Raw genomic sequence first — 26,575 nt, 5'->3', positions numbered from 1 at the left:
TTCAGCCGAAGGTGAATCTGAAAGAGGAACAACAACAACAGACTGAGAGCCAGAAGGCCAGAACGGGCTGTCAGAAGCACAGAGATACACAACAGAGTGAGTACGAAAGCTTTTTCTGTTTCTTTTAGGGTTGAGATTCTTCATGCTAGTAGCAGTAAATAATGCTCCTCACTCGTCTCTCCATGCCAGAAAAGAAAAAGGAGAAAAGGCTAGGAGGAATTGGATCTGAGCTTGGAGTGTCGTATCCAGAGTAATGTTCCTTATGTTGTTTCTCTGACACAAACACTCAACAGGCTCCTCCAACACATTAATGTTTCTTTTTAGACCAGAAGCATCATTAATTTTATTTGTGGCAAGAAAAATTTGTCAGAGCTTTAACCTTTTGTCTTATCACACTGTGATGAGCATTTTCCACATTTTCTGTTAATAAACTAAACAAGTAGTCAATTAATTGCAAAAGTAATCATTAGTTGAAACACTACTGACCTATGACTTCAGTCTACATGTAATAAAGTGTCAAATGTTGCCCTGAAGTTTGCTTTGTACAGTAATCAGAGGTATATTCCACCCATCTGTGTCCATGTAGCAATAAAAGGGAAGTGGATCTTCAACTTGTGACTTGTGAAAAAAGTTTCCCTTCCCCGAAACAATGCTGGTGTTATTTCTATCGTTAGATGTTATGGCAACAACTTACTGTACAAAAGGTTACTCATCATTATCAGAATGTCATCAGTCTGACTGTACCCACTGCAAAACAGAACTACAGTAATGTGACAGCAAACCTGTAACTTAAGTATTTTTAGAACACAATATCATATCTATATAAATAATAGTATTAAAACATCAGTCAGGACATTTTATTTAATCATTGGACAGGGTATGACATAATCAGGTTTTTTTTTTTTAAAAAATGTCCTGCCTACCTTTGTTGCCCTAACCAATGATGAAATGTAACTAAGTACATTACTAAGTAAAGTTTTGAGATACTTTTTGGAGGCCATAATTGCGTATGACTGATCCACAGCATACATTTTATGAATACATTATGTGAAAAAATATGAATGATTTTGCTAGTAATTTTGATGTTTGAGTGGATTTTTTGCTAGATTAAATTACTTTTACTTTAAAATTACTTTTGATGGTTAAATCCATTTTATATCAGATACTTTAAGACTTTTACTGAAGCACTTTTCACATGGGTGACTTTTACCTACTTTGAGTTTTTAAACATCTATCTATCTATCTATCTATCTATCTATCTATCTATCTATCTATCTACACTGTGCAGTGGCGCCCCTGCCGGCCGCCCCCTGTAACAGCAGCAGCTCTGCCTGAATCCAGCCCATTCGACTCAGTTTTTCCCTCTAAAGCAAAATCACATGATGTGTATTTTGTCATATGATACTGATGAGAGGACTGAGCCCACTGAGAGGAGAGCGAGCGTCTCTGACGTCCTCCGTGGAAAACAAAAGGCGACCCTTCCACTTGTCAGTGATGAGATGCTGTAACCTGACATTGTTTGTTTGGTGGTAGGACTCGATAATATGTGGAAAATGGACCGCCGGGGAGCTGCGCCTGCGATATGCGCCGCGTATTTCATAGGTAAGTTCACACTGTTCTGGCACTCACCAGAATGACCACTGTAATGCTTTATAAAGCCATGAAGGGCACAGTACTTGTATCAAGGAGCTGTAAATGAGATGTAAGAGATGCTGTAATGTTAGTCCAGCACTTTAAATCATCACGTGGAATAGACTTTTGTAAATCACAAGTTTTTTTTGTAGAGTTTTGCTCTGGAAGTGTAAAGAAACTGTATGCAATGTAATGGAAATGCATGCAGTGACAAAGGGGTTCCTAAATGTGGACATGTGTGTGACAAAATTCCTTCAGTGGATGAGTTTATTTTCTTGTAGTTGCCACGTAGGCCCTGTTAAAACAAGTTCCCTCATTAGAATCTGTCTGTTCACTGCACCCAGACTTCACAACACACGTTCTCCACATGGAAAAATGACCATAAAATGAACACACTGATGTGTTTTTATAGTCGAACCAACGCCGATCTTATTTTAAATGATGGAATCTTTGCTGTACTGGTAACACTTTCTAGACGTCTATTCAGCTTTTCGTTCTCTCTGCTCGTCCAGCAGAGAGTTTGTGTCTAAAAAGTTTGAAAAGTAGAAATGTTGCCAGCACAGAGAGGAGACTGAACCAGAAAAATCACATGACATGACTTTCTGAATAATTGCATTTCATCAGGAGGATGGCTCCTAGTCAAGAAAGCACTTAGGCACATGGCTAATGTGATTACCACCACAATATGGGCTCTGTTTTTGCTGACGTGCTCATACCTGTTGCCCCCGTTTCTCCTCAGTGGTTGGAAAAATGTTGAATGGTGCACTTGAGATTTTCTGGAGTGATGTCTGATGTCAGAATAACATAGCTGAATTAAGAAGTACTCCTCTTCACTATGAGGTAATACTCATAGCAGGTGTGACATAGCTTCTCATGACTCCCACCCACTGTCAGCAGTTTTATATATTTTCCCGAGGCTGGACTATTTACCCCTAGGACCACTACTGTAAATGCCTGGAAATATCAATGGGGGGCTGAACGCTTTTTATTTTTACAGAACATGAAATGTCTCCTAGACTTTGTCCCCACAACAAAGGAAGATCTACTTCTCTCACAAGTATTTTCATGCATTTGTTCCCTTTTATGTGTGTAAAATCTCAGCAAAAACAACACAAATAGAACAAGAGTCAGTGGCAGAGAGCAGAAATGGGTCGGAAGTTAGTAGTTATTTTTTATAATATGGTTTCTCAGGAGTATTTCTTTTTACCGCTTATGAAGTTTTAAATACGGTATCGACAAGTAACAAATAACTCCATACTTCACACAACACAGAACAAACAGACAAAACAACAGGTGACATATACATGTTTAAGCCGTACCTATTGGGAACCACTAATAATAATGTGAAAATGTGTTTTACTTACTAGGTGGTGAAAATTTAAATCACTTTAGGTCCCAAAAAGGCTCAGACCAGCTCTGTTAATCCTACCAAATATTTGGCTTTTTCCTACTTTCATTGTTTGTTTAAACTTCAAGGATTAGAGAACATACTCCAAAAACCTCAGGGAGATTCAGTCAGCTGCGACTTAAACCAAAGAATCATCTGCTCCTTTTATTGATTATAAAGCCTATTGTAAAGTTTATTTTTTATATTTTGGGGCATTTTATTCTTTGATGGCTGATAGGAGAGAGATGACAGAAAATGAAGAAAGAGAGAAGAGAGAGATTTGGAATAACATGTAACATGCAGTATGTCCAGAGATGGAGTTAAACCACGGACAATGCAGCTCATTGTCAGACACTTCAGCCTCACAACTTCTGTTTGCGACCCTGTGTCCGTCCATTAGCAGAAGTCAGATTTGAATGATCAACTGTGCTTCTGTTTCAGGCATGGTGCTGAGCCAGACCACGCTTACTCCTGCTGTGATGAACACCACTGTCATCGAGAACGTGACCAGTCTGACTGTAACTCCTGTGATTCTCAGCAGCACAACCCCGAGCTGTTTTGCATTCAACACTTCGACTTGTGAGCCCTGTGCGCCAGGATCGCAGTACGACAACAGTGAGTCATTGACCGTGTCATCTGACATGAAGACACCATTTGAAAAACATTTGCATGTTTTACTGTCTTAACTCATTTTTTTGGATACTTCTCCTGTCTCTGCATAGCAGCGATTGCAGTGATTAAAGCTATGAGAGCAGACAATAAAGTAGATTTAAGTTACAAATGATTCACTGTCCCTCCTCAGACACCCTGATGTGTGTGTGCTGTTCTGACCCCGGGCTGTGTCTATTCCCTGGAGCCTGCCTGCCGTGCACCACAGGTTTCTATCAGCCACTAGCTGGACAGCAGCAGTGTCTCCCCTGCGAACGCGGCTTCTACACCAAGTAAGGACACAACACACAAACGTGGTATTATCCTCTCTGCAGTCTACTTCACTGGTTAATCTCTTTTGTATGTTACGTTACTGTACAGTTTAACTGGAAGTCCACTATGTCACCCCTGTCCTGCTGGATCCTTCAACAATAACACCGGTGGAGACAGTTGCACAAGTTGTTCACCAGGTGTGTCTATTTAGCTGTAGGCTCAGTTCATAGTTCTGCTGTAAGTCAGTGACTAGTGTTACAAAAACAGCAGCATGCTTGTGGTCAGAAATTAGATAGTGAAAATGTCTTGACCAAATCAATTATGATGGAATCTAAGATTGCAAATGAATAGATTATCTAGTCACAAAGATGTGAGATTATTATGCAGTTATCTCAATACAGTTTCATGTACTCTAAAGCTTGAGAGAAAACACAAATCACATGTGTTGAGTTATCCTTTGTCTGCTGCTTTCAGGTTTTTTTTCGTCGCGCCAGAGCTCCACCTCATGTGCACCATGTTCACTGGGAAGGTTTTGCAAGTAAGCCGCGCTTGAATTCCACTTTCTGTTTCTGTTGTTGCTTGTAACTAGGGCTGGATAATTAGTGTGGAAATTTGATATAACAACCAAATCAAACATCACATGCTTCCTTTCATCCCATGGTTGCTTTCCCCAGCACAGATTCACCCATACAAACAAGACTGAGACACAGTCGCTGCTTTGATTAATCAGACGGTATGAAATTCTAAGTGTCATGTATGCTGAAGACGTGAATGCTGCTCATAAAGCCGGACTTGGAAATACAAGATGGTGCGTTAGATCAGCAGCCCTAGATTATTTCTCACAGGCCGAAGGCTGCATAGAATCCCTTAGGGATCTTGAGGATTCCCAGTCTAGACTGGATATGGAGTCTTTCCACAGTGTTGTTCGGTCTGCTCTGGACTTGAGTCCTAGTTGACGTACCCAGTAATCCTCCACAGGGATACGTCTCAGAGGCATCTTGATTAAAGCACATGAGAAGTGAAAGAACAAAAGTTAATCTTAGCTCTTTCGACATATCTGAGCCCACACAGATTTTGTCATCTAGTAACTTTAATTCAAAGCTCATAACCACAGTTGAGGTTAGGCTCAGCTTTCACCATGATAGTCCGGCAACCTCTTTGAAGCTAAACCAGAACTCTTCGCCATGGCCTCTCAAAACTCACACGACTGAGTTTTTGCTTTTGTTTCAATGAAAGTGATAGTCCTCTCAGGGCATCATTTAATTTCATTTTTGACAGAGTGCTGAAATTTGAGTCATAAAATATGCCAAAAAAAAAACCCACCCCCTTACAAGGGTTGTAATCAGGAATACCCATGGACCAAAAAGAGAAAATAAAACGTTTTTTGAAGACAAGATCACAGCGATGGTAAAGCAGATTGAAGTCAGGCAACACAAATTTGCTGGGTTGAACAGTGAGTTGGCTAGCTAAGCCAAATGTGCCTGTTGTTAGTGTGTCACTGCTGTGGTAATAAATTGTTAATAAAGTTCATGCAAAGGTCAACACGGACAATGCTCCTACATAACCTGCAGGAACATCACTGATGTCAAGTCCAGATAAGATCATTTCCACTTTATACATTGTTTTCTGTCATATGAAAAGTCTAAACTGATTGTACTGTAGGTTCATTTTTATAAATGAGGCCCCTGAAAAGCCTCTTTTCTTTGATTCTCTCCTCAGCCAGTGGATTCTTAGGCTGCTACCTCAACAAGCAATAATGCCTGTCTGGCCACAGCTCCATCTAATTTTCACCGACTGTAACGTATTGTGTTTGGATCGTGGATATCATATTTGATATTTAGTTTTATGAAGTGTCCAAACAACAATTGTAAACACTTCTGAAACTCTCTGCAGTAATTATTTCCAATTCCTATTCCTAGTTTGGCAGTGAAGTATTGTCTTCATTTCACAAGATAACAAAAGTTGTTTTTTATTCTTCAAACCTTTGTTTAACCTCTGAAATGACAGACCTACACCAAACCATTACTCATATACAGTATCAGCACTGTGAAACCAAGCTGCAACAACAGCTTTAAACTAAATCAGCTTTGGCATGTGTCACAAACACCTTGTAGTTACTTGCGGCAGCCATGAAATTCATAGTAGTCCCAAGTCACATGTCTCAAGTGAGTGTTCTTTCTCCCTGGCAGCTCCTCTGGTTGTTCCCAGTGCCCGATGTGTCCCGGAGGAACAGAAGCTCTACAAACCGCTGCGAAAGACTGCATGCCATGTCGGCCAGGTAATTCACATCGAGTTTTATGAGTACTGCAGCTCATAATATGATAAAAGGTACGCGTGAATATCCATCATATCTGGTTTTGCACAGGCATGCACAAGGCCCCCCATCAGACTATGTGTCAAATCTGCGGCAGCGGCTTCTATCAGATCCACTGGGGCAAGGAAGGCTGTGATGTTTGCCCAGAGAATCACTACTGTCCTGTGAGCACTGCGCCTAGCACATTGAGGCTGTGTGTGTGTGAGAGAAAGATGTCTGGCTGACAGAGTGTGTTGTTCCCTCAGAGTCCAGACGTGAACCCCATTCAGTGTCCCAGCGATGCGTTTTGCCCCGAGGGCAGCTTGGCCCCGAGTTACTGCATGGAGACTTTCTTCCGCAAAGCTGGAGAGACTTGTGAATTAGCTCCTGTCACTATTGCTCTTTTAGTTATTGGAGGAGGAGGTAAGTAAAAATTCTGGAAAACAAAAGAATCCTCTTTGATTGGAATGCAAATAAACGAATATTACTCCTAGTGCCTTTAAAAGTATTGCTTTACTAGCTATCCAGTGTGTCTTCTGGTATGTCACAGCTTCCTTTGTAATGCATCTCTAACACCATGTTAAAAGGCCTTGGACTTACAGTTCTGCTTTTCAAACTGATTGCTTTTAAAGTTTACAAGCTAAAGCTGATTTGATTACACACAAAATCGTCACTCCAAAGTATTCATAGCTGATGTTTGATCTAGTAATGGTGCATAGCTCCCTTTAGATAATATTAGGCGCGGCTGTTTTCTGTAGCTTAACAGATGTGGATTTTTTCCACGGGTAAGAGAAAATGAGCAAAGATGGCGCAAACTAAATATTAAGTGGAGCTTTAGAAAATGCTGAGGTACTTTCCACTCTTGACCGAGCAGCTGTGTAGATGTAAATACAGCTTGTAAATAAAATAATTCAACCTCAGCAGGTATAATCTATATCTATATCTGTTGCTGATGCTGATGGTCTTTGACTGTTGACTTTTATTATTACAGGTATTTAAATCGATAAGTGGAATTTCTTACTGGACAGTCGACATATAATCTTACTAACTGTTATTGGGAATGGGCTGTTTATCCAGTGACTCTTTTGGTCATTTGGAGTCATGGAAACATTGACGCTTTTCTTTTTGTATACTGGAAACAGGAGACCACATTATGTCCAGCCAAACAGACATGATGAAATAAATGATCACATATCAAGGCGCTCTTTGTTTATGTCTAATATGTGTCTGCCTGTAGGTGATTTCCTGTAACATGCTTTTTTTTTTTTTCTCCTCGCTCTTTTCAGTGGCCCTTCTTTTCATTATTTTAATGGTACTACGTCGACGAAAAGACACCGACGGAGAGCTGACTCTTGCCAGAGCTCCATTGTTACGCAAAGAGCGACCTCAAGGCAGATACTATGGGATCCCATGTGATGCAGAACCTGTATATGCTGGCTGGTGAAACAAAGGAAGTGCTTGGCAGGACATTGAAGTGTCCATTTGTGTCCCAACTAAAGACAAAAACACTGATAGAAGAAGACTGATGGTAAAATCCTGGACTGGTGCCTTGAGTGTACTTTTACAATCCAAGAGCTTTTTTAGCGTGGTACATTTTAATATAATATTTTGGAGAAATGGAAGTTGTCTCTTTTGTTAATTTTGTTGTGCCACTCAGAGATGAACGCTCTCCTTTTGCGAATTAGGTTAGTGAATTATGAGAGGTATGCTGGAACTGTGAAAGCAGGACACATGCCTCGGCCGGGCGGGAACCTCTCTCTATCTTATGAAACGCACTTTTTTCTACAGAAGTAATTGATTTACTTTGCACTCGTGTGTTGGCAGACTTGTGGATGCCTACATTAACTTGTGTAGTTCCACAGTTACAGAGAGGTGTAAAATGTGGTCGGTGTCTTGTGTGTTTTTTTATGCATTTGATTGTTGTCTGTAGTGTCGATAATAGATTTGCTTAATGTATTTCATCTGCTTTTTTTAAGGTAACGTTTGTATGTTTTAAAGGAAAATGAATAAAAAATATTATATTGAGCCTCATTACTTACTGAAACTTTGAATTGTATAGTAAACTTGAATTAAGTTCAAATAGCTTTAAAAGTCGATGATACAAAGATATTTGCTATTATAGTTTTTATTGATTGCTTTGATGCAGCATTCAACTCAAACTCCACAGTTTCAAAACAGTTAACACACAGGCCGAAACAGTGGCACTCATGGTCAAAATGACTCATTTTGTTTGCAAAAGGCTCTAACCACGCCACAACATTTAAAATATGCAACAAAAGCCCATTTTGCCTTTAAACAACACAACTTGCAAACAAGAGTATGAGCTCTTCCAATCAACCATTACACAGTGGACAACAAAATACAAAATATAGCACTCAGTGCGAATCAGTGCACCATTGCTTGTCATTGTGGCCTATTACTCTACGTAGCTTTCATGCCAGTGCCATTTGTTGTCAAATTTGCCTTCTTGCAAAGAATTGAATCCAGAATCAGAAATGCTTTGATGCATTTTTTGATTCCATTGATTCTTTTTTTCGAACTGTGGCTGAAAACTGAAACACTGTAATTATTACACAAAATACATGGAAACCAAAATAAAATCTATTAGAGTATAAGAAAATAAGAAAGCTGGTAGTCTCATAGTCCACAAAACATTTCTGCAGCTTCACAGCAAGCCTTTTCCTGAACAACTGACCTGTTTAAAAACATAGAAAAGAAGTTAAAGATATAAAATATTACAGTAAAGTATAACAATCTATTACTGTAGAGTATAAGAAATACTATTGATACCACTATTGAAACTCAGTCTCTTCTGTCTTGAAGATGGGGCCACATGGCCTCATCCACATCACATTCATTATCCTCTCTTACAATGAACCAAGGGGAAAATATTCTTGCATGCCATCCAACCTTGACATTCCTCTGCACCTATTTCTCACTCTCATCTGCCTTAGACCTCTTCAATCCATGTTGGCAAAGAACAACACAGCCGCTGCACTTTTTAAGGCCTGCAGACTGATTGCTCATTGAAGATTTGTGGTTTGGAGTGTCAAACAGGTGCTTTAGTGATTTCATACTGATGTAGGTAGTTTCTAATAGTTAGGAACAAATGGTTTCTGTTTGGTTACCATAGCTAAAACAATGGAGTTTGGACTGCTTGAATGACATCTGTGTGTTCTGCAAAAGGGTGGGGAAAATGTGTCAATTCAATGAGAAAGGGTTAACACATTTGCAAGAGGCGTCTTGTGCTCTGCTGAGACAGTGATGATGAAAACCGAGTGGATCCCAGTTTGTTTAAGCAGGTCAAAGCAATCAATAAAAACTGTAATCTTTGAGTTTTTACTTTCCTCAATTAATCTTGGATGCCATTTTGACTGCATGTCAAATTTGTTGACCAAACTCTTTAATGGGATAATATCCGTGAGGCGACCATGAATAGTTTTTAGTATAAATCATCCCATTATAAGTAGTAAGAAGGCAGTAAAAAGGTCACAAGCCTCTGAAACACATGAAAATTTCAAAATGTTACATTGCCTTTCTAGTTTTTACTTCTATGTTTTTAGGAGTTTATGTTCTAATAAGGATCTACTTTTTCAATCATATTTAGTGGTTTTAACTCCCCGTCTTTTTGAATAAGGTGTCTGATCATTGTACTGTGATCAAAGTAAAGCTGCGGGATGCTAAAGCAGAGTTGAGAGGTTAACTGCACACATCACAGCAGATATTTTGACGTGTCATTGCATTAAAAGCACTGGTGTACCTAACAACATTAACAACTGCATTCCATTTCCAGATCCAGGGCCATTGGACTGCACTCACGTGGAACACTGATTATGTTATAGGCTGCTCCTGCTATGACAAGAGAAAATATCTGCCATGAAAAGGAAAGATTCAGTGGCTGCTACAATACAAGGTATACCAGACTAAAGAAAAGAGAAAGGTCTCACTAACAAGACTGTGGTTAAGTTTCACAGCAGTGAACAGTTCTTTCCACATTATGTAAACAGCCAACTGAAGACTGTGACAAATGGCAGATCTTAGGATCAGATAAACAAGTTTACAGAGTGTGACAACCATGGAGCAGAAAGACAAATACAGCTTTTAAGATATATACAAGACTCATAGAAGAATGATACTGGAAGCCGTAACACTTATCCCCAGTGAAACTAAGTACTTCAAGCAACATTCTTAAAGTATAAAAAGGTAGAAGTACTACTTATTCAATACATCCCCTTTCAGAATGTTATATATGGGCCTAAGCTATTATTGATGTATTAACATGTAATAAATATTCTGATGACGATGGTCTGGTTGAAGAAAATTCTATCATGAACCACCTTCATAACAATCATAAAACTGTAGTTCATATATATATAATATATATATATATATATATATATATATATATATATTATATATATATATATATATATATATATATATAATATATATATATATATAATATATATATATCCTATTATACTATATATTACTTATATCTTAATCTACTATCATATCATATCTCATATATAATACTCATAATATATATATATAATATATATCCTCTATGTCTTATATTATATCCTATATACTATACATATCTATCTCTCTCACATATACACCCACACACCCCACCCCCCCACCCACACACACACACACACATACATACATACATGCATTCTGGATTCTTTTGATATTGCGTACAGAGATAAATGTCCAGTTACTAATACTAGGTGGCGGTAATGCGCTGTGTGTTAACGCTCGATGAGAGAAAATTTTAATTTGTCCAAGCCGGACTCCGTACATGCGCACGCATTCAGAAGAAAACATGGCGGCCGCCCTGGCAAGGAGGGTGTCTGGTATGTACATACAAGTTGACTTTCATACATTTTCATTTCAGTCTCTTCATTTTGTAAATGTTTAGTGTTGTATCCATTGCAAACGTTCTGAATTAATTTTGTAGCAATTGTGCGTACGTGTTATTTGTTAACATTAGGAGTACGTGATTTCGGTACATTAGCTAACTAGCATCAATGCATGGTTTTCTGACCTCGATGAGACTCCTCTCATGTGTTTTCATGTTATTCTTGCGTCTGACAGGCCTGCTGAGGCCGCTGTCTGTCTCGCTGTGTGCCAAGACACCGCAGCTTTGTCAGCTTTCCAGTCTCATCCAGCCTCCAGCTCTCTACAACTCCGCTGCAGCCGCTGTCCGAGCTCCTCTGCGGGGTGCAGTGTGTCAGACACCCCGGTACAACATCCTACAACGGTAACAGACCAGAGAAAACCCTGCTGATGATTTTCAGAAGACTGTCAAGTAGACATTAATTTTTTATTTTTTTTTTCATACTCCGCTATATACTTCTAATAATAATAATTTATACTCTACTGTACATAATGCAATATAAAAGACATGGTTTATATGTCAATCCACAACACAGGGTCTATAACGAAATGCTAGTTGTAGTCCCTTTATGTGATCCAAAGAGCAAATGGTAAATACAAGAATAAATAAATTATATAAACTAGTTATAAACTAGTGATAAGCTATAAACAGTTTTTAAATTGTGAAGCGCTAAAGATGAATTGAGGAACGAACCCTGTATGGAGCTGTTTTTTTTCTTCTTCTTCTTTACAACAGACTGTATAATTCCAATACGAAGTACAAGTTTAATTTACCATGGATAAGGAAAATACAGAGTTGTAACAGGAAAGTAAAGCTGTAGTCCCTTTATCCTGCTCATACATTTTTTTTTTTTTACATTATTCGATGAGGGGCTTTAGAATCGGAATCAGAATTTCCTTTATTTGTACCTCAAACGGGGAAGTTAATTCATCACAGCAGCCAAAGGACAGTAGTTTTGTTTTAAACAATACTAATAGTAAAAAAAAAAACCAATACAATAAAAAAGTAAGATAAAGGACAATAATAAAGAAATAAAGGTCAAAGGTTTGTTGTATCCCTATCAAGGGGCTGTTTTTATATGCTCAGTATTGTAACATAACAATGGATCACATTGTTATCTCATCCCTATCCAACACCTTTGGGGATGGGTGTTAAAGGTCCTGAGGCTGTAGAGAAGCAAAGCGCTGTAGCCTTCTTTTTGAAACTCTTACCAGAAGAATGAAGACTATTACAGCAGCAGAATAATGCCCACGGTTTAGGGACTGAGATGATCGTAGATTAGCCTCAGAACTAATTTCAGTGTTCCCTATAAACACCATGAAGCTTGTTCTTGTTCAAATAATTGTCTAAAGGTAAATAGGAGAGCATATTTGCTTTAGGAGAGAATCTTAGTACAGGTAAACTGTTTACTGCAACCTAATGTCTTATTTAATAACTATCCATTATCATAGTGGTCACCTATTGCTCTCCTCTCTCAAGTACTTCTTCACTTTAGGGAATCAGGGTTAGGTGTTGGGGTTTGATCATTATAGCTTAAATCGAGGATTGGGTTACAGTTTGTAGAGGTGCAACAAGAAAATTTGATTTTGTTCAAGGTCTGCTTCTTGTCACTAGAAAACTAGTTTATTTTGATAGTTTGTAGTAAATTAAAATTCTGAAAAATTGCCAAGAAAGATATATTCAAAGTCAAACCTGACAAAATGAAACTAAAACTATCTGCCTAGCTACTAATACCTTTTTATGTAAAGTGATAATATGTTGTTTTGTATTCTTAGTGAATTGAACCTTCCTGTGCTCTTTCCCTTCTCTGCTTCTTTTTGTTGTTGCAGGGTGTCGCCACTTATTCCCAGTCTGACTCAGCAACCATGCCGAAGTCTAACATACTACAGTGTGAAGAAGGGCAAGAGGAAGTCTGTCAACTCTGTGAAAGACAGGTTCATGAGGCTGCATTGCGGCCTTTGGATCAGACGAAAGGTGTGTGCAAGGCGCAAGTCTTTTAGTGTTTTACTGTCCTTTTACACCTTTTAAAAACACAGCGTTTCCAATGCGGCTTCTCAGTTCTCAAACGTTCATTCTTAAACAGGCTGGATACAAGAAAAAACTGTGGAAGAAGCTGCCTGCCAGACGAAAGCGCCTGAGGGAGCATGTGTTCTGTAACAAAACACAGAGCAAGCTTTTGGATAAAATGACAACCTCTTTTTGGAAAAGGAGGAACTGGTATGTTAATGATCCATACCTGAAGTACCATGATCGGGTCAACCTCAAAGTGTAAATTGCTGATTCATGTAGTGACAGACTGGTTTTCTGTTTGAGTATAATGTAATAAAGTTATATATGTAAGGAAGTCATATGTCTTAAATGATACTTTTCTTTTAAATACACCTTTGGGATAAGAAAACACACGGACACATAGTCAAAGTTTTGCTTCATATTTAATGGCTGTAAATTGATTTAAACAGAAATATTAAACAGCAGAACGATGAAGTGATAGCCTTTAAACCATCCTGTCGTCACTTCAATGCCTTTTGTTTTTATAATTCACAATCAAATTGAAATTTAATTTGACATTCTGGCCTGCCAGAACAAAACTTTTTAGGATAACTCAGTAAAGTGGTGTGTCTTCATGAATTAAGTCAAAGTGGCAAATTGATCAGTAAATAAGAAGACATGTTATTCATATCTCTATAGCCGACATGTATGTATAGTCATAACGTTTTATATTGTTACCACAAAGCAACCGAAAGTCATTTGTTGCCAGCAGGCATCTGAAGAGGCCAACAGCTCCACACAAACTCATTTAAGTAATCCAATTTTCATACAAATTAATAACAAACATCATGCAATGATGAGTTTCAGTCTATGCACAATTATACAAATCTGCTACTTAGCAACACGTTTTTTTTCTCCGTTTTACTTTGCATTAATTATTTAATAGACGGAAATCACCTCCAACACTAACACTGATACTACTACAGTGAAACACATAATCTGAATTTTTTCCACCATTTATCCATTAAAAGGACATTTCATGTGCATAACGAGTGTATCTACAACATCAGAGTGAATGACGTGTAAACAGAACAGTTGTACCTGAGAAGCTTTTGTTTCAAACTTCAAACCACCGTGAATGATACAGATACATTGATGAAAATCATAAATCTGCTGCGTGAGTCCACCCGTCAATAACCAAACACAGTGATACTTTGTGTGTAAAATGCTGCTTAGATTCAGGCTCAGTGAATAAAGTACAAGATGAAAACATACAGTGTATCACCACGCAGTATTAAGTTAAATGTAAGTTTGTAAACCTGCAAACCAATAAAGTCACTCTAATGGATTCCTAACAAATAGAAGAAGCGAGTAGAAGGTATGATCGTTGAGTTCAGTGTTGCTCAGTTAACAGCAGAGCATTACACAGTGATTCCAAACATGGAAAAAGAGCCATGTTCATTTACAGTAAATACTCATCCTATTCCTGCTACAGCTGAAAGTGACATGTTCCTAATTGGCCTTCAATTGTCAATTAAATGACAAAAAAAATTTGCATAAAAAACTGAACAGTAGATTGTCAAAAACAGTCTGCTTCACTGACAAAAAACCTGTTTTATGTGATGCAAATGCTTCTTCTTGTCACACATGTAATTATTTCTTCACCCCGGAGGAAACAAGCAACAATAAAGGTATTTTGTGACAATATTCAGCTACTAATTTGTTTTGATTTCATGGCATTTTTGGCCTTCTCAGAGTATCGAGAGCAGGGACTTTATATTCTAAGCATAGTGCAAAATGATTGTTTAATGAGAACGTAGTCGTGTTTAAATACTTAAATCACACATGGAGACACTAGTTTTTTTTATGTCTCTGCTATGTCTTTCTTTAAGGCTTTAATAAAGAGGTAAGCAACAGAATATTGTGCTCCACTGCTGTCTGACCTTTTTACTACCACAAAGTCAGGTTGTGTTATACTAAGGGTAATCAACGGATTTTTCAAAATGTTGACTTGATAATTAATGAGTGCAGAATTCCCACGGATGTTTCTCTGCAACAGACTGAATCAGGGTAAAAGCAGCCATGCCATTTCTTTTGTTCCTTGGCTTTTAACACATTCTCTTAACAGCAGCGGCCATGTCACTCTCAATGCCAGCTGTAGTATTCAGCGACAGTACATTCTGTTTAACGAACAGCGGACTCATGACTGGGAAGACATGCATGCAATTGCCTACCCGAACCTGATATATAAAAACAATCAAATCAGAAAGATGGAGTACACACAAACTGTACATAAATACATATTCAATAACCCACAAACTCAAAATGTCAATGTCAGCATGGAGCCCATTTGTTCTATCTCAACGTCACAAACAATTGTTTTTGTATTATCATGAGCCACGAGCTATATACTTAATATAGAGGGGTCATCATAGGTCACTTTGGTAATACCTTATTCCAAAGCAAAGGCTGCTTCAGTCATGTAGATTTTGGCCATTCAGTATTTTCACTTCTTGCAGCAAAGGCAGCTGGAGGAGTCTTTAGGGCTAGTTTCACATGGCTTCATTGTTTGAAGAAAGAGCACTCCTGGATCTTGTGAGAGGCCTTAAGACTCTAAGAGGTGGCTGCAAGGCGAAAATGAGGATAGAAAACAAAGAGGGAGAAGGAGTTAGTCAGCTAATAACTACAGTGTTTCACTCAATATTAACATGAATACAGCTGGCATTAGTTTGTGTTTTTCTGATCAACAAATCCCAAAGGCAAGACCCACAATGTGTTAGTCTATCTGGTTTCTTTCCTCCTCTACGACAGTGAGCTGAATATCTTTGGATTGTTGTGAAAAAAGACATTTGAGGACATCACCCTGGGCTTTAGGAAACAATCAACAATATGAATAATAGTTAGTAGCAGTCCTACACAGTAGATGTCTCTGGCACACCGGAATAGGAAGGATCAGGCTTCGCTTACACAGACAATATTTGTGCATAGGATTGATTCATTGTTCCTTTAGATTTATTGTCGACAAATCCCTTCGTCGACAATAAAACTAAAGGAACCAAACTAAAGGTACCGAATATTGCCAGCATTATCCTTTAACCAGTGCCATGCCATATCACATATGATATCATAACTGATATTAGATGTTGACATGTAATAGTGAATAAACATTAATTCTAGGAACTGATTATGCAGAGTCATATCCATAAACACTACATGAAAAACATTATTTTCAGGAGTGAAATGCACTGGGAGGCAATCCATGTCACTCTGTAAGCCATGTTTGGACTGCTTCCATGCCACACTTCCAAACACGTGAGCAACTGCAATCATACAAGAGCAAGATCACACGTTCATTTGAACCAACGATAAATCCACTTAAGTTATAACATGATTCAGCTTCGTCAGTGCAGAAATCCAATTATCTCCACAGTTGCAGAAGTGCTGAACCATGATGATTTGTTTAGATACACAGCAGTAGAAATTAGTGAATGGGTGAGTAAATCACCGCTCTCAAGGGGCAGTTAGAATCAGGCAGCAGCTGCGCAGCCATGTTGGCCAGGCGGTATACCTCAGGAGCCTTCCTCTTAATCAGCCTGAGCTGTGGTGAGCTTGAAGTTGCTTGAACCTCTTTCCCTACCTCTTCAGGGTGCTCTGGAACTGGAGGGGTGGGAGGTGGAGAGGGTGTGGAGGGTGGAGAGGGTGGGGAGGACTTGGGTGTCAGTGAGGGCGTAATGGGTGAGGACTCAGACTCAGAAGGTGAAATGGTCTGGGACTGCAACCCCTTGGAGGTCCACTGGTCCAACACCTCATACTCAGTCATGTCCAAATCCTGTCCTGCACCGTGAAGAAAGGTCGGTGGAAGGGATGAACAACATGTACATCCTGTCTCTGGTCTATTGAATGGAAAGCCAAATACTCTCTGTGTAATTGCTGTAGAGCGGCATCTGATTTTTTCTCCAGTGGGGATTATGAAAGTTCATATAGTAATGCATTATCATTCTGCAGACCACAGAGCAGAGGCCAGACAGGGAGTTATGATAAGTGGGAACCAATTTGTTGCAGCACAAACAAGCCTAACAAGCCAGTTCTTATGAAGTATCCTCTGTTCTTCCTCTGAGTATCTGCAGAATTGTGTCCAATTTGGATGCAGTACAGAATTTTGTGGATAATGTACTTTTCATATTGTCAGCAAATCCCTTAAAAAGACCAAAACCAAAAATGACTTGATCTTGACAGTATGTCCGATCAAGATCAAGATAGTTTTAGATTAAAAAAAAAAAATCTAGAAAACAGATAAAAGAGCCGCATAGTTACAATGTTCCTTCATTACTATGAACACAGACACTGAAGTTTATTTTCAGTCACCGTCCTGCTGCCATAAATACTCATTTGAGCAGGACAAGGATCAGTGCAGGGGTCTTATTCTGCCTAGAGCAACGGAGCAGGGACTCCTTGGTGCATATAGTGTAATACTGTTTTACATAAATGGTCTGCCTATGGTGGCATGTATAAAGAAGTTGGCAGCAGTTGTATCATGGGTAATGTTAGACATGTTGGCCTCACCCCCTGCAACTGTACTATACAGCTGAGAATAGTCCCTAACAAATGCACAGTTTACTCCTGTTTTAGTAATGTTTCCTCATAACTCCAGTGACCAGCTAGTTTAATAAATGACTGAGCATTCTTGAAAAAAACATAAAGCTGTGACCTACTTTGAAGGATTTACATCTTCAGTAGAAACCAGTAGGGCCAGGGCTGAGGGCCACAGACAGGGTGTGTCAGGAAGTGTTTCGAGACGCACTAAAACCTGGTTAATGTTGGTCTGTTAATGGGATTAGCTAACAATAAGAAAAATATGAAAAACACCAGACTCTCATAAAATGACAGCAGCTATTTTAGGAATATACTTCAATTCTTTGTTTGATATTAGTTGTGCCTACAGCTGCCGCACAGACATTTCACTTCAGTGTAAACACTTCTGTCTAAATGTTACGTCTAAATTTACCGACAAAGGAATAATTATTAGCTGAAACGAAAAATGTACACAGGACAAACACACAACTGTTTGCACATGATGTCAAACTAAGGACAAATCCTCCCAGCTACATGTGAGTTTTTATCACAGGATGGTTTAGCCTGGCAGCCCTGTGAGGCCTGACCTGCTCCAAACAGGAAGGCGGGACTGAGGTTAGGGGGCCGCTCAGGAAAACAGAGGTACGAAACAATATCAGTCAGCTTAAACAAGCTTGAACAGGAAGACAGAAATCTATGCGATAATCTGTTTCACACAAACCAACCAGGCACTGTTATTGCATTGTAATGGCACCACTAAAGTTGATGTTCTCGGTGAACGGGCAGTATGTTTGTTACACATTTTTACCACCATGTTATGTTGAAAACCTGATATATTCTCTACACATATTAATAGGCTTATATAACACTATTAGCTTGCTGGATTAAGTCAATATCTGTAGTGGGTTTTAACACACTGTGCTGACCACAGTGATTTCGTCTCACCCTTGTTGTAGCTCTCTGACTTGCTGCGCATCATGGTTCTGGTCCGCTGCTGTGCTGGTGCAGGCTGCGTAGTGCCGGGGCTGGTGTTAACAGGGTCAGACTGATAGGAAGACAGATCCTGCATGCTGAAACTCCTCAGCCTGTCTGACAGGACGCCTTGGCTCTAGAAAGGGCAACACGGTCAGGATTAGGGTCAGCAACGTGTAACAGTAAGAGCATGGATCATCTTTAAGGGCATAAATAATTACAATAGGCTACTGGATCTCCTACTTTAAAAACAAACATCCAAAGCTGTATTTATTAATCCTACCTAATTATGTGAATAGTAAACAACATAACAGGCTTGAGGCCCTACCCACAATGCCCCTCCACTGTACCCCCTGGTCAATACAAAACAAACGAGTCTGCATTACCTTTGTTGCAGCCATGACTGCAGCTGTAGCTGCGACATTCAGCCCTTTTCTCCCAAAATGCACCAGTGTGTCATAGCTTTTGTCCTTCGCTTGGCCAATGTAGTCATCAATTTCCTGGGAAAAGTACCAAAAAATGTATAAATAAACATATCTTGTCATCAATGTCAAAATCATCTCGGTGATTCTTACATTTCTTGATTGCACTTTGATTTAATTCTGTCTGACTCACTAATGTGTTTCCTGACTCAGACGCAGAGGAAAAAGGAAAGGAGAGATGGAGGAACATGATGACATTTCCTGTCTCCTGTCCCTGCAAACACTTTAACAGCTAAAGTGGAAAAGTGAATTGGCACAGAGGAGCTTTTGTCTCCACGAAAAGCTGCGATCCTTAAATTATGTTAGTCAGAAAATCACGCAGACTAACTTAGAGCCTAGAACGAACGTTTGCACCTGAGCCTTTCCTTGAACCACACTCGCAGACAAAAGGAAGACCCAACAGCAAAGGAAGGGCATTTCACCTTTTCTTTTGAGGAAAGCGTGGGATGCACAAACTTCCTGTATAGCACACTGGAGCCTTTAGTGTAGGGGGACAGCAGCCACACCACAAAGGCTATCTTCAGTTCATAGTAGAAAGGAAGCCTGAAACAAAGGAGCAAAATGATGGAGCCACTGGCACAACAAAGTAAAGACAAAATATGTCATGTGATGTTAACACAATAAATGTCAAGAGGTTAACTTTTTCCATTAGAGAAGCTGAATAATCACAAAGGGCGCTCACCAACAAATAAACATATCTGTGAATACTTCCACCGTCGTGAAGAGGGCAAATATTATCCAGTACATCATCCATTTTACCTAAGAGAACAGTAAAATATAGTTAGAGAAGCTACACGATAACTTAGAATCGTATTAATAAGGACAACTAGGGCTGGGCGATTTACTATAATGCAGCCTTTAAAAGATATAATGTCTTATATCACGAGACAGATATAATGATGACGTTATAATATCATTACATTGCCCTGCCCTGAGGACAACACAGCCTGATATGACTTCATAACCAACAATACAAATGATATACTCACGTATTCTTTCACATCTTTCGACTTCACAGCTTTATAAGATGAGTAAGCGGGATATAGTGTACCAAACACAAGTCTAGAAGACAAAGATGTATAATGAATAATATATTAAATCAATACATTTCAAATGCAACTGACAAATCATGAAAGTGGACAATATTATTTGGGTTAAGCAGAGATTCAAAGAAATGTGTTTGTCATCTTAAACACATTTACGGTTACATTTACACAGGATAGTTTTGACCATGGCTCCTCAGAGCTGCGGCCTACATAAATAAATGGATGGACAGGTTGTCAGGTGAGATCAAGGGAGGGCAGAATGGGTACAACAGCGTGTTCCTTCCAGAAGGAAACCATTAAAAGACACCCACTCCAGTTAGATTTCACCCTGGCTGATTTGACGAAACAAGCTGTCCAGGTGCCAAGCTTCCAGACACGAGGTAAAATTAGCTTCATGTGTGTGTGGTTTTTTTTCTCCGTCCTTTTCCAAACATTTCTATTCGTGTGCAGACACCTGTGCTGCTGGGTGTCCTCACAGAGACAGGACGGGCGTTCAAGTGCTACAGCCAGGCAACAGCTGTGAGTGCGACCTGATCAAATTACTGACCCACATCATGTTGCACCTCTCTGGCATGACCAGCTAGATGTGCTCCAACAGGGTGTATAAACACAAGGACACTAAAAATAAATAGATCATCTGTGAGAAGGAGGCAGCTCATCAACCTTTCTGTTGGAGTTTGGACCCAAAATGAGACACATAAACAGTTTTGTTCTTAAACAACCGGGACCGACATCTGTCCCATGTAGGCAACAAGATCTTGTAATCTAAATTTAATTGGCTCACTATTTTGAGGTTGGGCCTGCAGTTGGCTCACTGCACACGGTCTGGAATAGCGCTGATTCATACTTTGTGCAGGTAAAAATAGCCAACTTTCGCTTAGAAATGTCCTATTGTTGAATCTCATTTAAATTCCTATCTATAGGGGAACACATGTCTTATTACATGACTAAGTCTTGCGCTGTAACCTGAGCCGGCTGACCCATCCCTTTTGTTTTTTTTCCAATATGGGACATCAACAGAAAATATAGCTCCACTCAAAGACCGCTCCTGTTGTTCAGTCACCTCGCCACTCTCTGACATTTAGCTCCGTGAAAGACGCTTCAGATTTCTGCGTCTGACTCATGTTATCATTTCATGCATGATAAAAGATCAGTCCCATCGCGTCACCTCTTTGTCTATAATAAAAAAAAAAAAAGAAGAAGCCATTTGATAAACACAAAGAGTCTCTGGCTACTGAGCGCCTCCAGCCTGCTCAGATGTACAGAAGGTCTGCACAGGCCTGGCTCAGCATGCCTGCTCAAATGGCAAAGTACAATCCGGACGCATTCCGACGGTTTTCCAGTCAAAAATTAATGGACCGACATCGGCTCTGCCTTGTTTCTTATTAAAGATCAGACAATTTGCGGGGGCTCGTAAAGAGCGCAGCTCCTGCACCCTCAATGAAACGCTCAAATTCACGCAATAACCAGGAATCGCAAATTATTGATAGGCCATATATTACTCTGTGACACAGCATATTGCAAAGAAATAATAAAAAATGACTTACACCACAAGTCTAGAGATGATCCAGGAGACCATTGCGCTGGAAAGGCGACAGGACGCGCTGTCTGCGGGGAGGAGTTTCCTCCAGATGACAGGCGCGTCCAGGCGGCTGCGTGTGGACGCACACAGGCGGCAACGTGATGCAGGAAAAAACAGTGCGACTATGACTTTTATCCATAGATGGCAGTGTTGCATTACAGAGACATTACAGATACTCAGGATGACGGGTGGGTGTTGAGTGTCCTTCCTGCTGTAAGTGTGTCTGAAAACCTGACCCAGGATTTTCTGTGTCACAACTAAACACACCTTAATTCAAAACATGAACCATGTGGGCAGTTGTTAAAATTGTGGATACATCTGCTGCTTGTTTGCTAGTTTAATCGTTTTGTCTTTAGAATGCCAATCAATCAATCTCCCTAAAAACTAAGTCAAGTCTTCACTGACAAACAATGGTATTCAGTTCTGATTATGTCAAAGTTAATCAAAGAAGTTGCCCATTTGTTTCCGGTCATTTTACTAACCTATGACATAACACAGGTCTGAAAAATTGAAGTTGACACCGGACCAAGGTAATAATGTAGTATCACCTTTGTAGATGACGGTAACAAACTAGTGCTTTGGCAACGCATGTAGAAATATCATAAAATCAGACATCAGATAAATTAACTTAAAGTAACTTACTCTTTGAGTATTGGGAAAACTGCAAACCAGATGATGTCTGCATAATCAGGTTAAAAAAATGTTTGAGAGACTTTCTCTGGGTGATCTCTTGATCTCTGCTCACCAAACCTGAGAACACCTGTTCCATTAGAGCCCGAGTACCTTTGTTTCGTCCAGCCGGTGGCCTACATACTGAAGCCAGAGAGCAGAGACGAGGTTTTGTTACAGTACAGCAAAAGCGGCCGAGGGAGGGCTGTGGCTGGTTGAAATCCAATCCTTTTGTCCATTCTGAAGCCAAGGTTTGGCTTCAGAATAAGGGAGACCAAAACGCACTGCCAACTTCTTGTATTTCTTTAAAAAGAAATGACTCGTCCACATGATGTAATTCTACACCTTACATATCAGAGGTTTAAATATAAAAAGACTTCTGAGTAGAAAAAGGCGGAATAGTTTCTTCTCACTGGCAACCGTTGTTCTTAAAAGTTTATTTTCCTTATTTTTCCCCATCCACATAGAAAAATTATACACACAATACATCCACAACACATACGTTCTGCACTAACTGACCTTCTCATTTCCTCTGCATCCTCCTGCTGAGAAGGAACTTAATCCTGATAAAGTCAAACACTTAACGTTGTGTTAATGCAAATAATAGGTTAGGGTAGTATGCGTGCATTTTTTTTGCTCATGAGTGTACTTTACATGTATGACCACATATAGAACAGATATATGTTGACTGTACAGAAAAAAAACTATCAAAGGAGAAATCCACCCATCGTCTCTAGTGTCAGTTAGATAATGTGGGCTGGTTACCAGTAAACAGAACAGCTGTTGCTAACAAAATGCATCCTACAGATTAGAGCAACTGCTAAAAAGTAATCTAGGATGTGATTTAAGTGCAGGGTGGCTTCCATCAACAGTTCCTTAATCACTTTTTTGGATCATAAATACCCAAGTACCTCCACCACCGGTCCATAACTTAGGACAGAAGAATATGATGACGCACTGTAGGCACAGCAGGCTTTTCATACTTACATTATATACACTTTCTTAAACCTTCTGTTTGACTTTGGATAATAAAGACTTACCAAGGGTTACCCCCGATAATTAAAGACAAAAAGTAAGAAACACCTTTTCTTCTGGCTGAGTAGACCAAACGCTCTATAAAAAAAACCTTTTTTAAAAGACATTAACTGCACAAAGTTAACCCTCAAATGATTATGTGAAATAAGAATTATAATATGAAGCAGAGAGGATGCTCAGTACTGCAAAATCCGCACCAGAATTGTCCTTATTGGAGTGAGCAAGCTGACTTTGACAGAACAGTGGCAGTTCACCTTAGCTCCTCAGAGCTGCCAATCTTGACTGCATCTCTTCAATGTCCTCCTCTGACTCTTCGTCTGAAGCTGCAGCCGCTCCAGGGGGCTCCATTTCAGGCAGGGCATCTGTGACTTTGCTCGGTGCTTTGCCAAGTGCCCCTAATGAAGCAAAAAGAACCATGAGACAAAGCTTTCAGTATTGTTCCTTGTGGTACTGTGATGGGTCTATATGCCAAACCTTTATAACAAAACAGGAATATAACAATAGCATATTGTGATGAGTATAGCTTAGTTTCTGCCAAAGTACTTTCTGTGTAGTTCCCTTTGACTTGTACATAACCCGTGGAAACTGTACCTAAACAGAGATCTGTTTCATGTTTCCACCACGGACCGCCTTTGGAGGTAAACTCTTTTACTTTTCCAGTTGGGAGACAACTGGGGAGACTGGCTATAACTTGTGGGAAACTTCTGCTTTTATTAACTGACAAACTGTGACCTGAACTGTACATTACTCTCCGCTGCTCAACCACACATAGCACACACATTTTGTATGCTTTCTTCTCAGTATGCGGTTGATCATTTCAACAGGGAAACAGGCTTTGCTTGAGAAAGGGTGTTCTGAGTGATTGGTCAGTGGTCTGCAGTGTCCATCTTATAGTACAGGATCATTTTGCAAGGTACCTCAAATTGAGAGGAAAAGACAGTACAGGATGTCACAAAGTGATTTTTTTAGTACCATCCACAACATCTGATAATGTAACTGCAAAAATAACCATGTGTAACGAGGTGAATCGGTCTGCTTGGTGGAAACAAGGCTTTAGTTGAACAAATCTTTCACCTGCTGTGATCTCAAAGAGGATCTTGTCAACCTCCTCCTCTGCTGCTTCCTCCATCTCTTCTCCATCTTCCATGCTCTCAAATGTGTCTTCCAGCATCTCCTCAATGATGCCAGCCTGAAAGATGGATGCATGTATGTGATGCCATTGTTTAGCAAGGTTTTCTTGTAAAGAAATAATGTTAGATTGTGAGTGAAGTCGTACTAACGTTCTTGTACTGATATGGCTGTAAAGTAATTTCTATCTATTTATTTTGGACATTGCTGCTGACCTTCATCATCTCCTTTGATAGCTCCCTCATGTTGGCCTGGATCTCTGGGATTTTCACAAGGTTCTGCATGGCTTTCATCACCTCTGTGCTCTTCTGCAAGGCTCCAGCTACACGGACAACAGCTAGAAACACAGAGCAGAACATTAAGTTCAGTGGTTCAACTGATGACATTAAAGAATTTTAGATACATTTCCCCCTCTCTAATGAACCAGTTGCTGTACTCCCAAACTCACCCGCCTGATTCTTCATGCTGAGGAGGGCAGAGTTCATGTGAGCTTTGGATGCATAAAGTTTTGTGACAGCTCGTTTTGACTGAATCATCTCCTTTGCAAGAACAAGACACACGTCCTTCTGGCCCTTTTTGGCAGCATCTTTAATGGATCTCTTAACTTTGTCTTCTTCCCTTTGAATATCTGAAACAAAACGGCATGTCATTACATACAACACAAAAATACTATATAGCATAAATAATTAGATCATTGACTGTGGGGTGTAATAAAAAAACATAAAATAACAAATTATATATCTGAAAGAAAAGGCCATATCGTTGGATACAAGACCAAACTCATATAACTTACATAATCAGGTCATTCACAGTTGGGCGTAATAAAATTGTGCAACAAATTTTCCATCGTAATGAGTCACTGCTACTAGTGTAAAGTCATTTATAATTTCATGATAGAGATGTTTATATTTATCTTGCCAGCAGTGAGATTACTCAGTATGTGTCAAGATTTTTTAAGCAATTATTTTTTGCATCAATATATTTCAATACAAACAAATATGATAATATCTTCCATTTTCATATGGTTAGCTATCACAATCATCCAATATCACACTTTTTTCTTATAAAGATAATCTGTTCCGTGATATTGTCAGATGTCTGTATCTTACCTCGAATTTGTCTGTCAATCACTCTCATTTCCCTCCTGATTTTTTTAGACCACTCAGAGATCTGAAATGATACATCATGTTGTTACAAACTATTCTGATATTATTACAGTTAATCTAACACTTACAATGTTGTAATACTCGTTTCAACAAGGCATTACGTGTAACACTACACTACAGCAATGTAAAACTTTTGACAGCTAAACCGTAAAAGACACCGATGTTAGCTTAAGCGAACAAATCAGGGTTTGTTTACATTGAAACGGCTGACATCAGACTAGCGTTAGCTTGTATGCTAACTGGCTAGCTCTCGCTACAGAAACCCAAATAAGATGTGTTAATGAGGCATATAAACAAACGAATAACAATAAATATGGCACACATAATACAAGACAACACCAGATACTATTAAAGGGACAGTTGGTTCACTTTTAATTAGACTAAAGTTAGCTGTTCAATTAGCGAGAAGTAGCAACAGATTGGACGAACTAAGCTGAGTTGAACTGAAAGCTATCGTTAGCAAGGTTAGCAAAATGTGCTGTCGTTTCTTTTCTTACAACGGACAAAATTCTCAAAGACAGTCCTTGTCTTCAGCTGTCAGTACTCACCAGCTCTTTGGGGTCTTTCTCCGGTGTTCTGCCGAACAGCCCCATTGTGTCTATTAAGTAAATGGCAAGCTAACCTACCTGACTAAAACTAGCTGGCTAGCTCAGCCTGTTTTACTAGCACTTCCTGTTCTCGCTCAGGCCCGTCGGGCTGCGTTCGAACATGAGGAGACCTTCAGTCCACCTGGTCCTCATCAAGGAAACAAGGACAAGTGTCCAAGAAAAGTTGGAATCTAACCAGTAATACTATGCT

The 26,575-nt window shown here is 39.4% G+C and overlaps 4 protein-coding genes across 6 annotated transcripts; 2 read left to right on the top strand and 2 right to left on the bottom strand.

The window, feature by feature from the left end:
- Positions 1–1,371: 1,371 nt before the first annotated feature.
- Positions 1,372–8,264, top strand: LOC115597330 (laminin subunit gamma-2). The gene is made up of 9 exons (XM_030443158.1): positions 1,372–1,602; positions 3,461–3,634; positions 3,822–3,960; positions 4,049–4,137; positions 4,415–4,478; positions 6,130–6,218; positions 6,306–6,418; positions 6,500–6,656; positions 7,520–8,264. The coding sequence occupies exons 1-9, from the start codon at positions 1,545–1,547 to the stop codon at positions 7,675–7,677; spliced, it is 1,041 nt and encodes a 346-aa protein (XP_030299018.1). The 5' UTR covers positions 1,372–1,544; the 3' UTR covers positions 7,678–8,264.
- A 2,717-nt stretch (positions 8,265–10,981) lies between these two features.
- Positions 10,982–14,832, top strand: mrpl35 (mitochondrial ribosomal protein L35). The gene is made up of 4 exons (XM_030392129.1): positions 10,982–11,092; positions 11,334–11,499; positions 12,966–13,110; positions 13,220–14,832. The coding sequence occupies exons 1-4, from the start codon at positions 11,038–11,040 to the stop codon at positions 13,406–13,408; spliced, it is 555 nt and encodes a 184-aa protein (XP_030247989.1). The 5' UTR covers positions 10,982–11,037; the 3' UTR covers positions 13,409–14,832.
- On the bottom strand, positions 13,550–21,883 carry reep1 (receptor accessory protein 1). Of its 2 annotated transcripts, none has more exons than XM_030392125.1 (8): positions 21,745–21,883; positions 20,141–20,213; positions 19,834–19,910; positions 19,574–19,694; positions 19,056–19,169; positions 18,643–18,805; positions 16,694–16,959; positions 13,550–15,749 (listed from the first exon to the last, which is right to left on the bottom strand). In XM_030392125.1, exons 1-8 carry the CDS (start codon positions 21,774–21,776, stop codon positions 15,678–15,680), a joined length of 918 nt encoding a protein of 305 aa, XP_030247985.1. In that variant the 5' UTR covers positions 21,777–21,883; the 3' UTR covers positions 13,550–15,677. The 2 variants fall into 2 exon arrangements, with proteins under 2 accessions (XP_030247985.1, XP_030247986.1); XM_030392126.1 differs by having other exon boundaries at positions 16,763–16,959; positions 21,745–21,880.
- Positions 21,884–22,865: 982 nt separating this feature from the next.
- On the bottom strand, positions 22,866–26,499 carry chmp3 (charged multivesicular body protein 3). Of its 2 annotated transcripts, none has more exons than XM_030392127.1 (6): positions 26,326–26,499; positions 25,721–25,781; positions 25,060–25,239; positions 24,827–24,948; positions 24,558–24,672; positions 22,866–23,878 (listed from the first exon to the last, which is right to left on the bottom strand). In XM_030392127.1, the coding sequence occupies exons 1-6, from the start codon at positions 26,368–26,370 to the stop codon at positions 23,739–23,741; spliced, it is 663 nt and encodes a 220-aa protein (XP_030247987.1). In that variant the 5' UTR covers positions 26,371–26,499; the 3' UTR covers positions 22,866–23,738. The 2 variants fall into 2 exon arrangements, with proteins under 2 accessions (XP_030247987.1, XP_030247988.1); XM_030392128.1 differs by lacking the exon at positions 22,866–23,878 and adding an exon at positions 23,913–24,400.
- Positions 26,500–26,575: the final 76 nt, after the last annotated feature.

The sequence above is a fragment of the Sparus aurata genome, chromosome 16 (assembly GCF_900880675.1).
Source record: "Sparus aurata chromosome 16, fSpaAur1.1, whole genome shotgun sequence".
In the NCBI taxonomy this organism is placed as follows: Eukaryota; Metazoa; Chordata; class Actinopteri; order Spariformes; family Sparidae; genus Sparus; species Sparus aurata.
Note: the sequence above shows the minus strand (reverse complement) of the source record. Positions and strands in the feature narration are given on the sequence as shown.

Coding starts and splice junctions, on each gene's coding strand:
- LOC115597330 (XM_030443158.1), top strand. CDS start 1,545: ATGTGGAAAATGGACCGCCGGGGAGCTGCGCCTGCGATATGCGCCGCG. Junction 4,138..4,414: donor TTGCACAAGTTGTTCACCAG/GTGTGTCTATTT, acceptor TGCTGCTTTCAG/GTTTTTTTTCGTCGCGCCAG. Junction 6,657..7,519: donor TTTAGTTATTGGAGGAGGAG/GTAAGTAAAAAT, acceptor CGCTCTTTTCAG/TGGCCCTTCTTTTCATTATT.
- mrpl35 (XM_030392129.1), top strand. CDS start 11,038: ATGCGCACGCATTCAGAAGAAAACATGGCGGCCGCCCTGGCAAGGAGG. Junction 11,093..11,333: donor CCTGGCAAGGAGGGTGTCTG/GTATGTACATAC, acceptor TGCGTCTGACAG/GCCTGCTGAGGCCGCTGTCT. Junction 13,111..13,219: donor GCCTTTGGATCAGACGAAAG/GTGTGTGCAAGG, acceptor ATTCTTAAACAG/GCTGGATACAAGAAAAAACT.
- reep1 (XM_030392125.1), bottom strand. CDS start 21,776: ATGGTCTCCTGGATCATCTCTAGACTTGTGGT. Junction 18,806..19,055: donor CAGTCATGGCTGCAACAAAG/GTAATGCAGACT, acceptor TGCCCTTTCTAG/AGCCAAGGCGTCCTGTCAGA. Junction 15,750..16,693: donor TTAAGAGGAAGGCTCCTGAG/GTATACCGCCTG, acceptor TTCGCCTTGCAG/CCACCTCTTAGAGTCTTAAG.
- chmp3 (XM_030392127.1), bottom strand. CDS start 26,370: ATGGGGCTGTTCGGCAGAACACCGGAGAAAGACCCCAAAGAGCTG. Junction 24,949..25,059: donor CAGCATGAAGAATCAGGCGG/GTGAGTTTGGGA, acceptor CTGTGTTTCTAG/CTGTTGTCCGTGTAGCTGGA. Junction 24,673..24,826: donor TATCAAAGGAGATGATGAAG/GTCAGCAGCAAT, acceptor TCCATCTTTCAG/GCTGGCATCATTGAGGAGAT.